This window comes from Lampetra planeri, chromosome 46 (assembly GCF_965212315.1).
Source record: "Lampetra planeri chromosome 46, kcLamPlan1.2.h2, whole genome shotgun sequence".
Taxonomy (NCBI): Eukaryota; Metazoa; Chordata; class Hyperoartia; order Petromyzontiformes; family Petromyzontidae; genus Lampetra; species Lampetra planeri.
In genome coordinates, this window is record NC_136152.1 from 136,603 (window position 1) to 148,905 (window position 12,303).

General features: G+C 45.7%; 1 protein-coding gene across 1 annotated transcript in view; it reads left to right on the top strand.

Annotated features, from left to right (window-relative positions):
* Positions 1–6,593: 6,593 nt before the first annotated feature.
* Positions 6,594–12,303, top strand: part of NDC1 (NDC1 transmembrane nucleoporin) — a 29,782-nt gene continuing 24,072 nt past the window's right edge. The window contains exons 1-2 of the mRNA XM_078615049.1: positions 6,594–7,170; positions 8,487–8,607. Of these exons, the coding sequence (XP_078471175.1) occupies positions 7,138–7,170; positions 8,487–8,607 (154 nt within the window). The 5' untranslated portion in view covers positions 6,594–7,137. The remainder of the gene's footprint in view (positions 7,171–8,486; positions 8,608–12,303) is intronic.

The following is a 12,303-nucleotide window of genomic DNA, read 5'->3' on the forward strand; positions in this document are numbered from 1 at the left end:
AAAATTCAAATTCAAATTATTAAAAGTAAAATAAAAATAAAATAAAAATCACGACGTTTCGGAGGCAACACAAGCCTCCGTCTTCAAGTGGTCTTCAGGTGGAACCGTCAAAGCACGCTCGCTGATACAGCGAGCGTGCTGTGACGGTTCCATCTGAAGACGGAGGCTTGTGTTGCCGCCGAAACGTCGTGATTTTTATTTTACTTTTATTAATTTTAAATTTTTACCTACGTGACTTTACCGAAAAAACCCAAGAATATGAATCCTTGCAGTCACGAAAGCTTCAAATCTAGAAAGAGCCAATCCAGTTTAGTCATCGTCAGTACATCACTTCTGTCGTTGCCCACTGCTGCCCTTGGCTGGGTGGCACAGGGATGGCGTTAGTGGCGTGGAATCTGCTAAACATTGACTGCAACCTGTTGGGGTGGCATTGCATTGCAATGAGCTCATGCACTCACTTAATGGGAATCAATCATTAACGCATTATTGCGATCTGGTGGACAAAGGGTCATTGTCTGAAAAAAAAATGTGCACCGTGCTACAATAGGCAGTAATAAGTGTGAGCGCGTGTGTGTGCGCGCGCATGACTGAGCTAAATAATTTTGAGATGCCTCTGGCTCCAACTATCAAGGGTTCGAGTCCCATTGCAAACGACATTCCAGCATTTAGGTCATTCAAGATCAACCGTCTAGAGGTCATCAAGGCCAGAAGTACTCTTGGGTGACCAACTATTCCCTTACGGTGGCTGTCTGAGCCTCGGGCATTCAACAACAAATCTAGCAATGTCAGGAGCTGGCTCGTTGACAAGAATGTCACTGTGGCGTTAACACTGCACCCTCAGCGTCATACATGTGTGTTCAGCTTGGCTGTATATAAGCCACAGTAATTAATGTGTACAGTAAATTCACAACCCGATTGCCAATCCACTGCTGGATGAGGGCCTCCCACTATACTGATCACAGCAGGTTAGACAAGGCAGACGTTGGTGCAGAGTTGAGTTTCGTGGCTTTTGTGACATTGCCCTCTGCTGCCTAACACGTAAGCCCTGCGGTTTGTTAAAATGCAACGGTGGAACTAAATTAAAGATTTTATTTACCAGGTGAAGAAACCCACTAAGCTATTTGCAATTTTTTTCAGAAGCGGCCTGGCAGCCTGGCCACAAATGACAGCTCAATCGAAGTGGCGTATCATGTGTTGGCAGTGCGAACAATCACGTACAACACAAACTCAACAAACGTATCAACAGCCCTGCCCAAAAAGAGGATGTAATAAGCAATATGTGATGTTTCAGGCAATAGCCATTCTTCATCACATCTCTCCGTCATTAGACCTCCTTTGCCAGTACCAAAATATAATAATAGGGGTTTCCCCCTTTTTTTCTGGCAACAAAACTGAAACCTTAAAAAAGGGGTTAATTTATTTATTTTTAAAAAGGTTTCAGTATTGTTGCCAGAAAAAAGAGGAAAACCCCTATTATTATTATTATAACATCTCTCCGCTAAAATGTTTATTTACTACGAAGAACAGTTATTACCTGGAATGTCGGCAATTTTTTGTTCTACTCTAGGGTAATGTTATTGACGAATGTGTTGAGATACTGTTTAGGCATCTGAAGAGGTAATCGTTAATGCCTGTCCAAGGCAAACCAGGTAAGCCATAGCAATTTTTATTTCCCTTGCAGAGCCAGACTAGGGCATTCTGGTGATCTACAGAGCTCCGGGTTACTACCCAAGGCCCATCATTACGGTCCACGAAGGCTGAGGGGTTGGATAGGAGAAAAGACGGATGACGCTGTCGGCGACGTCGTGGGCTTGAGGCGACGCAAATCGAGTAGCGGTGTTCACAAAGTGGCGACGTATTTGCGAAACGACGTAAAAACGGGGTGACGTAAATCGGAGCATTACTTTACTCGTGGCCAGACTCATCCCCGCCTGCGCACCAGCGAGATACGTGATGGTGATCATATTGGTCGCGAAAGCCGACGCTTTCAAGAGACATGATGTGCCTGTTGCCATCTAGAGGCAACAACCGGGTAAATGTACATTTTGCAAGCAAGGACTAGGGTACGTGTGAAGTAATTTATTCAGATTGTTTGTTATATTTCTAGATTTGAAGCTTTCGTGACTGCAATGATTCATATTCTTAGGTTTTTTCCGGTAAAGTCACGTAGGTAAAAACATTAAAAAGTAAAATAAAATAAAAATAAAAATCACGACGTTTCGGAGGCAACACAAGCTTCCGTCTTCAGGTGGTACCGTCACAGCCACGACAGCTGTATCAAGTAAATGAGAGATTGCAGGAGTTACCACTGCGTTTATATAATGGTTGGAGAAGGTGGTGGGGCAAGGGCCGCATACTTATTATTAATATGGTAAGGTGAGGTTTGAGACTAAGAATAGACTGCATAACATAGGCTGAGCCTTTGTTATGGAGAGGTGCGGTTTGTGACTCAACCTGTAACAGGGAGACCACCACTAAACATGGTAAAACAGTAATGGTTGTCTGTTAAATAAGATTGGCAAATAAGTGTAGTTAAATCTTTTTTGCATGGTTAATCACATCTTTCCAATGATTACTCAGTTTGTAACCGTCATCACGGTTGAAATTATGTCTGTGTTTGTATATTTGTATGGCTTCGTGTACAAACCTTTGATGGTAGCCAGGAGGTTTGCAGAGAACCTTGGTCTCGGAAAATACAATTTCATGAGAGCCCACCGAGTTGTAGCAATGATCGGCAACGGCCGAAGAATCAGTTCTGCCGTGTTTCAGATCTGACTTGTGCTCGCGGACACGATCAGAAACATGACGTTTCGTTTCTCCAATGTAGCAATCACCACAAATGCAACTCAATTTGTAGACTCCAGGATACTGTAAGTCAGGAACGACATCCTTCACAGATGGAATCAAATCACGGATTTTATGCACTGTACTGAATCGGGCTTGGATCTTATGTTTGTTTAGAATTTTGGAGATCTTTTTGGTCACGTTGCCATACATAGCAGGCGTGACCAAAAAGATCTCCAAAATTCTAAACAAACATAAGATCCAAGTCGGATTCAGTACAGTGCATAAAATCCGTGATTTGATTCCATCTGTGAAGGATGTCGTTCCTGACTTACAGTATCCTGGAGTCTACAAATTGAGTTGCATTTGTGGTGATTGCTACATTGGAGAAACGAAACGTCATGTTTCTGATCGTGTCCGCGAGCACAAGTCAGATCTGAAACACGGCAGAACTGATTCTTCGGCCGTTGCCGATCATTGCTACAACTCGGTGGGCTCTCATGAAATTGTATTTTCCGAGACCAAGGTTCTCTGCAAACCTCCTGGCTACCATCAAAGGTTTGTACACGAAGCCATACAAATATACAAACACAGACATAATTTCAACCGTGATGACGGTTACAAACTGAGTAATCATTGGAAAGATGTGATTAACCATGCAAAAAAGATTTAACTACACTTATTTGCCAATCTTATTTAACAGACAACCATTACTGTTTTACCATGTTTAGTGGTGGTCTCCCTGTTACAGGTTGAGTCACAAACCGCACCTCTCCATAACAAAGGCTCAGCCTATGTTATGCAGTCTATTCTTAGTCTCAAACCTCACCTTACCATATTAATAATAAGTATGCGGCCCTTGCCCCACCACCTTCTCCAACCATTATATAAACGCAGTGGTAACTCCTGCAATCTCTCATTTACTTGATACAGCTGTCGTGGCTGTGACGGTACCACCTGAAGACGGAAGCTTGTGTTGCCTCCGAAACGTCGTGATTTTTATTTTTATTTTATTTTACTTTATAATGTTTTTACCTACGTGACTTTACCGAAAAAACCTAAGAATATGTTTGTTATATATTTACCCAAAAAAATCGAACCGACCAAGTTTACAAAACTAACTTTAACACGTGGCTGGCTGCAATGTAACGTATGATTAAAAACGCGTGGTTGAATTGTATGTATTTGTTAAATAGTAGCACCACTCAAAGCAATGCCAGCACAGATAGAGGCTAAGCCAGGCAGCATACGGCTCCGTTGCTGCATGCTGCTCATTCAGGAACTGCTTCGTGACAGTTATTGATTAAGGGACCACCCGTCTCGTATTCACCCACAGTGGCATTTGCGGCTCTTGACATATTGAGGGTTTCGTTAACCGAATTCTAAAATAATAGCTCTTACTGTTATGTTTAATGCTGGCCCCTGTGCTAAGCCAACCAATGTATTACTTATTTGTTTATATTTCGTGACTTTCTCACCATTTTCTCTATTTCGCACTCCTATCGTTTTTAGTGTGTTTGTCTTTGTAACTTGCTGACTCGCCCATATGTGAAGAAGAGCTTCATAGCTCATCGGATTCCTACCTCCAGCCTAAATAAAGATTCAGATTCTGAACCCAACGTCCTATCCGTGAGTATATATCAGTTGCCTCTTTCGTGGCAGGAGGATCTACGTGAGGGTTATGGGTTCAGAAAACCTGGTAATGTCTTTACCGGCTTCCATAATTCCAGCCTGCAATGCCTCACATAAACCAAAACTAAACTATATTTGTTATTTTACCAGGTAAGGCCCACTGAGCTATATATTTATTTTTCAGAAGCGCCCTGGTCACAGATGATAGCTCAACGAAGTGGCTTGTCATGTGGAAATGTATAGCAGCCAAATACTCTAAAAGTTGAGGGAAAACCCGGAGGACCCGGAGAAAAATCCACGCGACCACGGAGAGAGAGAGAAAGAGACCTCGCAAACTCCAAATATACAGCAGGCGTCAGGGTCGAGATCGAACCCATGACCCCTGTAGACCAGGCGAGGTAGTTAACATCTCTCCACCGTGGCACTCTCTCACGGTCCCTCAATGTAATATAACAATCAGAATATGTATTTATACTGGAGGAATCAGATCGGCCACAAAGCTCTTTTTCACAGATGTCCAGTAGTTTTTCACAGATGCCCAGTAATATATAATATGGACCAACAACAACAACAACAGCCGATATTTGCCACCCACTCAGTGGCGGTGGCGTCACCACAGCGCTGGGTGCCAGGCTAGGTGCGCGTTGAGGCTTATCACGTGAAGTGTGCAAGGCTCGCCGACAGGTAAAAAAATACTGCGGCCGTTGCCAATTCAATTGGCGCTCATCTGACGTCGTTATATTCTTCGTTATTTCAATTTTGTTAAACTCACCACTTTCGTCAATAGCAAAGCACTGTGCGTGTCGCCTTAATAATAAAGGTGTAGAGAACAGGCGACGTTTCGGGCAATGGCCCTTCTTCATAGCATCCTTATTAATCGGGTTTTCGTAACAGCCCTTCCTATAAGCTGTTATGCAATGAGCGATATAGATTGTAGAGTCATGTAAATAGAAGAAAAAATTATAACAATAAAATAATAAAAATAAAGTGAATACAAATATCACGACGTTTCAGGAACAGATCCTGATGACGACAGCTTGTGTTGCGATCAAACCGTCGTGATATTTGTATTCATTTTATTTTCTTTTTCTTTTTTTAATTTCTGTCTGCGTGACTTTACCGAAAGAACCACAGATTATGAATTAATGCAGTCACGAAAGTTTTAATTCAAAACAGATTGTAGAGTGGCAATGCTTATTTTGTGGTAATGCTCTTGAGGAAATCTTTGCGTGATCTTCATGCGTTATCAAAGTTACCCTACTTGTACTCCATAAAAGTCAGAGCAATCTGGGATGAAATTGGACAATTTATTAAATCGCGTACATTTGTGAGAAAGTCGATATCGCGATAATCGCAGCATTGCGGCGTAACATTTATATCGTGTGGCATCGCGAATATCGTGTGTTATCGCGAATATCGTGTGTTATCGCGAATATCGTGTGGTATCGCGAATATCGTGTGGCATCGCGAATATCGTGTGTTATCGCGAATATCGTGTGGCATCGCGAATATCGTGTGTTATCGCGAATTTCGTGTGGTATCGCGAATATCGTGTGTTATCGCGAATATCGTGTGGCATCGCGAATATCGTGTGGTATCGCGAATATCGTGTGGCATCGCGAATATCGTGTGGTATCGCGAATATCGTGTGGCATCGCGAATATCGTGTGGTATCGCGAATATCGTGTGTTATCGCGAATATCGTGTGGCATCGCGAATATCGTGTGGTATCGCGAATAACGTGTGGCATCGCGAATATCGTGTGCTATCGCGAATATCGTGTGGTATCGCTAATATCGTGTGGCATCGCGAATATCGTGTGGTATCGCTAATATCGTGTGGCATCGCGAATATCGTGTGGCATCGCGAATATCGTGTGGTATCGCTAATATCGTGTGGATTTCGCGAATATCGTGTGGCATTGCGAATATTGCCAGGTCCTCGCAAAAAAGGTTTTTTTAAACTCGAGGGTTTCTTTTTTTTACCTGGTTAAATGAAGGTGAAATAAAATAAATACAATAAATAAAATAAAAATTGCGTGGTATCGCTAATATTCGCGTGATATCGCTAATATCGTATGGATTTCGCTAATATCGTGCGATATCGCGATACGGGGCGATATCGCGATACGGCGGCGGTTGGCGCCGGGTCCTGCAGGCAGCGCGCGGGACGCCCCAAGAGACGAGGACCCCACCGAGCAACATGGCGGCGCGCATCGGGAGCGCGGCGCGGTTTGAATGAGGAAAGCGTGAAGAGGCCGGAACCTCACCTCGTCTCTCGATCTCCTCCTCCTCTTAACGCCTCCTCGTCTCTCTACCCCTCGTCTCTCTACCACCTCCTCGTATCTCTACCACCTCCTCGTCTCTCTACCACCTCCTCGTATCTCTACCACCTCCTCGTATCTCTACCACCTCCTCTCTCTACGCCTCCAAGTCTCACATCGTCTCTCCACGTCCTCAACCATCACCCCGTCCCGACATCACCTCGTCACCGACTTGTCCTCCTCACCCACCTCATGTATCCACCCACCTCGTCTCCACACCTCTTCCTGTATCCACCTCGCACGCTACGCTCACTCTACCTCACCTCTCAGTCTCCCTTCCTCCGCCACATTCTCGTTTCTTAATCTCGCCTGCTAATTCTACGTTGTACCGACCCACCTCTTCTACACACACCTCGTTCTGCCCTCACCTCGTCTCGTCCACTCTCCACGTCGCCCCAATGGGTACCACGAGGCACTGGTTTCTGCAGAGGGTGAGAATTCATCATTCGAACGCGGTGTGACTCTCCCATCTCAAGGAAAACCTCGCGATGCTTTTTACCATTTAACAACAACAAAAGGCAGCGTTTAAACCGCGCCTGCGTTATGTCAAATGCACGTTCCGATGATCACTGTTATGTTGTTTTTATAGCTGTATTTTGGTGATTTTTAAAACGTTTTGGTTTAGCCATGTTTGTTTGTTGGAGTACAGAGTTAGCCTGATAACTTTAATCTAAATTGTATTATGGTTGTTATTGTTTGACTTGCATCCCACCGAGATGTTTGCACACCATTGATATACGGTGCTTTTTCTGGAAGACTGCTGTTTTTTCCTGGATTTTTCTAGTTGCGTGTTGTCACTTCAAGATGTTCCTTGTTCATGTTTTTGTTTGTTGCGGTTGCACCCGAGCCAAGAGCCGCATGGCTCACAGGGTTATATACCTAATACATGAAACTGAAAAGTTGAACTTCTTTCGCACCCTACATAGCCAACCGTGCGTGTGAATGTGCGCAAAGGTTAACAACGAGCCGAGTTGTTAGACTCGGCCATGAGTTGGGAGAAACTTGACGGCCGTGAAGTTGACGGCTTTGTGGTAGTCCCCCCCCCCCCGCCCCATGAGCGGTCGTCTTGCACCGGAGGTTGCTGTGTACGGGGAGCGGTGGTGCAGCGGTTAGCGTCACTAAACCCGGCGACCCGAGTTCGATTCCCGCCCACGGCCACCGAACATCCAGTGACGATTATCTAAACCGGTCCTGGGCCTCCCCTAGGTCGACTCGGCCTCAAATGAGTACTTGGTGCGATGTGTAAACATCGCCACTGGGGAAACAAAGGCGGCCGGGCGTGCTTGCTGGCCACCCATCCCCTCGTGCGCCGTGCCGGCCTTCGTAGGTGCTCGCTAACAGCGCTTGCCTCAACAGTCTGTTTAGGCTATACGGGGGATCTTTGTCTTTTGCTGTGTATGTGATAGTCTTATGGGGAGCGGTAGCGCAGCAGTCTGCGAGTTCGCCAACACCGGTGACGATTATCTCAACCGGTCCTGGGCCTCCTCTAGGTCGACTCGGCCTCAAACGAGTACCTGTTGGGATGTTTTAAGCAGCGCCACGAGGAAGACGAAGACGGCCGGGCGTGGTGTGCATGCTACTGACTGACTTCCTCGTGTTACCATGACGGCCTTCATGAGAGTGCTCGCAAACAGCACTTGCCTCAGCAGTCTGTTAAAAGGTTACACGGGGGCGGCGGCGGTGGGGGGGGGGTAAATGTCTTTGATGTCATCCCCTCTCTGCCCTTGCTTCTCCGCGTGCGGTGCAGGAGCTGCGCTGGCGTGTGGCGGCCGCGGTGGCGTGGGCCGTGCTGATGCTGCCCGTGTTCACGGCCGCCTACCTGGCCGTCGCCCGCCTCGACCCCCTCCACCCGCTGCTCTGGGTCGCCGGTCAGAGCAACCCCGCGAACTCTCGCACGACCGTCGCGACCGCGCGCCTTGTTTGCGAGCGCCTATTGTGGGAACGTTCTTGCTTGTGGCACGTAAGAAGGCCCTGCGGTGGGGAAGTGTTAGTTACCTCGCCTGGTATACAGGATGTTGTGGGTTTGATCCCGACTCCGATGCCTGTAAATTTGGAATTTGAATCTCTCTCCCCGTGGTCACGTGGATTTTTCTACGGGTCCTTCGGTTTTTCCCGCCACATCTAGAATCAAAGTGCGCTTAGAGTATTTGGCCGCTCAAAATTTACACGTGATAAAGCCACTTCGTTGAGCTATGATCTGTGGCCAGGTCGCTTTTGAAAAAGAGCTAGATAGCTCAGTTGGCCTGACGTGGTAAAATAAAAAGTTTAGTTTAGACGGTTGGGTGAATGAGTTTGGGCGGGACACGTCGCTTGAGTCAAAAGTTATACTGGTAGGAACGAAGTGGACCAGACCACCAATAGATTAATGTGTCCGTCCGTCCGTCCGCGTTTGTCCGTCCGTCTGTCCGCTTTTGTCCGTCCGTCCGTCCGTGTATCAACATCGCCCCCTACTGCAAACACTTGGCATGACCCTGTCTGACAAGATGGCCGCCCGCTCCCCCTGCGATCTGTGAATTTAACAAGATGGCCGTCGCTTCCGGCGCATCACGGCAAAACTTTAAACTTCGCTTCAAAATTACTTCACTGAAACGCAGCACGTTTATTAAAAAAATTACTTTACTGAAACGCAGCACGTTTATTTAAAAAAATACTTTACTGAAACGCAGCACGTTTTTTTAACACATAGACAAGAAACATGTATTAACACAGAGACGAGATACATTTAATCGCCTTATTTGTGCACGAAAAGCACGGCGCGAGGCCTAGTGCGGCAGGCTTCGCGAGGCCTAGTGCGGCAGGCTTATTAACACAGAGATGAAACGCAGCACGTTTATTTAAAAAAAAATTACTTTACTGAAACGCAGCACGTTTTTTTAACACAGAGACAAGAAACATTTATTAACACAGAGACGAGATACATTTAATCGCCTTATTTGTGCACGAAAAGCACGGCGCGAGGCCTAGTGCGGCAGGCTTCGCGAGGCCTAGTGCGGCAGGCTTATTAAAACAGAGATGAAACGCAGCACGTTTATTTAAAAAAAAAATACTTTACTGAAATGCAGCACGTTTTTTAACACAGAGACAAGAAACATTTATTAACACAGAGACGAGATACATTTAATCGCCTTATTTGTGCACGAAAAGCACGGCGCGAGGCCTAGTGCGGCAGGCTTCGCGAGGCCTAGTGCGGCAGGCTTATTAACACAGAGATGAAACGCAGCACGTTTATTTAAAAAAAAATACTTTACTCAAACGCAGCACGTTTTTTTAACACAGACAAGAAACATTTATTAACACAGAGACGAGATACATTTAATCGCCTTATTTGTGCACGAAAAGCACAGCGCGAGGCCTAGTGCGGCAGGCTTCGCGAGGCCTAGTGCGGGAGGCTTATTAACACAGAGATGAAACGCAGCACGTTTATTGTTGTTGTGCATATTGGCAGTGGTGCCTGACTCGGCTGAATCTGCAGCCCGGCAGCGGCAGAGCAGAGGCAGCGAGAGGCCTCGTCGCTGCTGCTATTCACTCGCTTATAGTTCTACCGTGTTCACTACATCTCTGTCGTGTTCACTACATCTGCTGTGTTCACTACATCTCTGCCATGTTCACTATCATCTCTACATCTCTGTCGTGTTCACTATCATCTCTACATCTCTGTCGTGTTCACTACATCTCTGTCGTGTTCACTATCATCTCTACATCTCTGTCGTGTTCACTATATCTCTGTCGTGTTCACTATCATCTCTACATCTCTGTCGTGTTCACTACATCTCTGCCGTGTTCACATCTCTGCCGTATTCACCACATCTGTCGTGTTCACCACATCTCTGCCGTGTTCACTACATCTCTGCCGTGTTCACTACATCTCTGTCGTGTTCACTACATCTCTGCCGTGTTCACTACATCTGTTGTGTTCACTACATCTGCTGTGTTCACTACATCTGCCGTGTTCACTACATCTCTGCCGTGTTCACCACATCTCTGCCGTGTTCACCACATCTCTGCCATGTTCACCACATCTCTGCCGTGTTCACCACATCTCTGCCGTGTTCACTACATCTCTGTCGTGTTCACTACATCGTATTCACACGCAAGTATTTCTACTTGTGCTGCAATCTTTGATTATTTAGCTGCTGGCTGCATGTTTGGTGGCGATGCTACCGTTATAGTAGCACCAACTGCGGTTGGTTCTGGGTCCATGGAAACGACGCTTTTCACTGCGAGTTTGTAAAGGGTTCCAGCAGCAAATGCGGTCTCTGTTTCAGCAAGCATCTTTTCAACGTGGGCGTCCAGACAACCATTAGGGTCTTCAAAGTCGTGGTTGTTTTCGGTATCCATGTCGTGCGCGCGAATAAAAACTCGAAGTGCCAAACAAACACTGCTCAATGTAGTCTGTTATATGAATATGCCAAACGCCCGTTTATTCAACTCTATGTAGACGACATAAAATGCACCAAGGTGCCGTTTATTCCCTCTATTTTATTTCACCTTTATACTAGTAAATGCATTCGAGTTTCCCCATCTAAGGTCAATTAATCTCAGATGTGATCGTTTGGAAATGAAAGACTACGAGTCTTTAAATCTCACAGCGTTTCTTGTCAAAACAAACACTTTTAATTAACGTTACACTAGAATACAGTAATTTTTTCTTTAACTCCTCTATACCCGGTCGATATCCCTGTACCGGTACTAAGTATTATTCCTACCAGCCCACCCCGCAGGGTCCTGTTTTACAATTGAGATGGTGGCCTTGCCCTATTTGTATTTATAATGCTGAGCAAGTGGTGGAGATTCAACATTATTATGGTGGGGCCAAGGACAACCACTGTTAACTTCCCCACAAAGTGGTTCTCGTTTTTATTGACCTCAGAGGGATGGTGGACGGAGTCAACTCACAGCCAGGATATGAAACTAAACAGAAACTAAAGCATTTTTTATTTTAACAGGTAAGGCCCACTGAGCTATATAGTTATTTTTTTGAACGACCTGGCCACAAATGATCACCCAATGAAGTTGCTTATCACGTGCACATTTCTAGCAGCCAAGTACTCTAAACGCATGTTTCTAAATGTGGAGGGAAAAATCCGAGGATCCAGACAAAAATCCATACGACTTGGGGAGAACATGCAAACTCCAAAAAACAGGCATCATCAGGGTCGGGATTGAACTCATGACCTCCTGTATACCAGGCGAGACAGTTACCTAGGTATAAGATCAAATAAATCACGACGTTTCGGGCGCAACACAAGCGCCCATCATCAGGTGGGAAAGCCTGGTCAGCTGCTGAGGCACACTGTTTTAAAAGCAGACCATGCTTTTCCACCTGATGATGGACGTTTGTGTTGCGCCCGAAACGTCGTGATTTATTTTATTTTATACCTACGTGACTTTACCGAAAGAACCAAAAAGAATGGATTCCTGCAGTCACGAAAGCTTCAAATCAAGATTGAGGCAGTTACCATCTCGCCATCGCGGCACCCTCTTGCAACCTTGCGATTGGGAGTCTCTCGCCCTACCGCTGAACTACCTGGACACTCGGCGACGAGGGATGATAAATGGTAGCT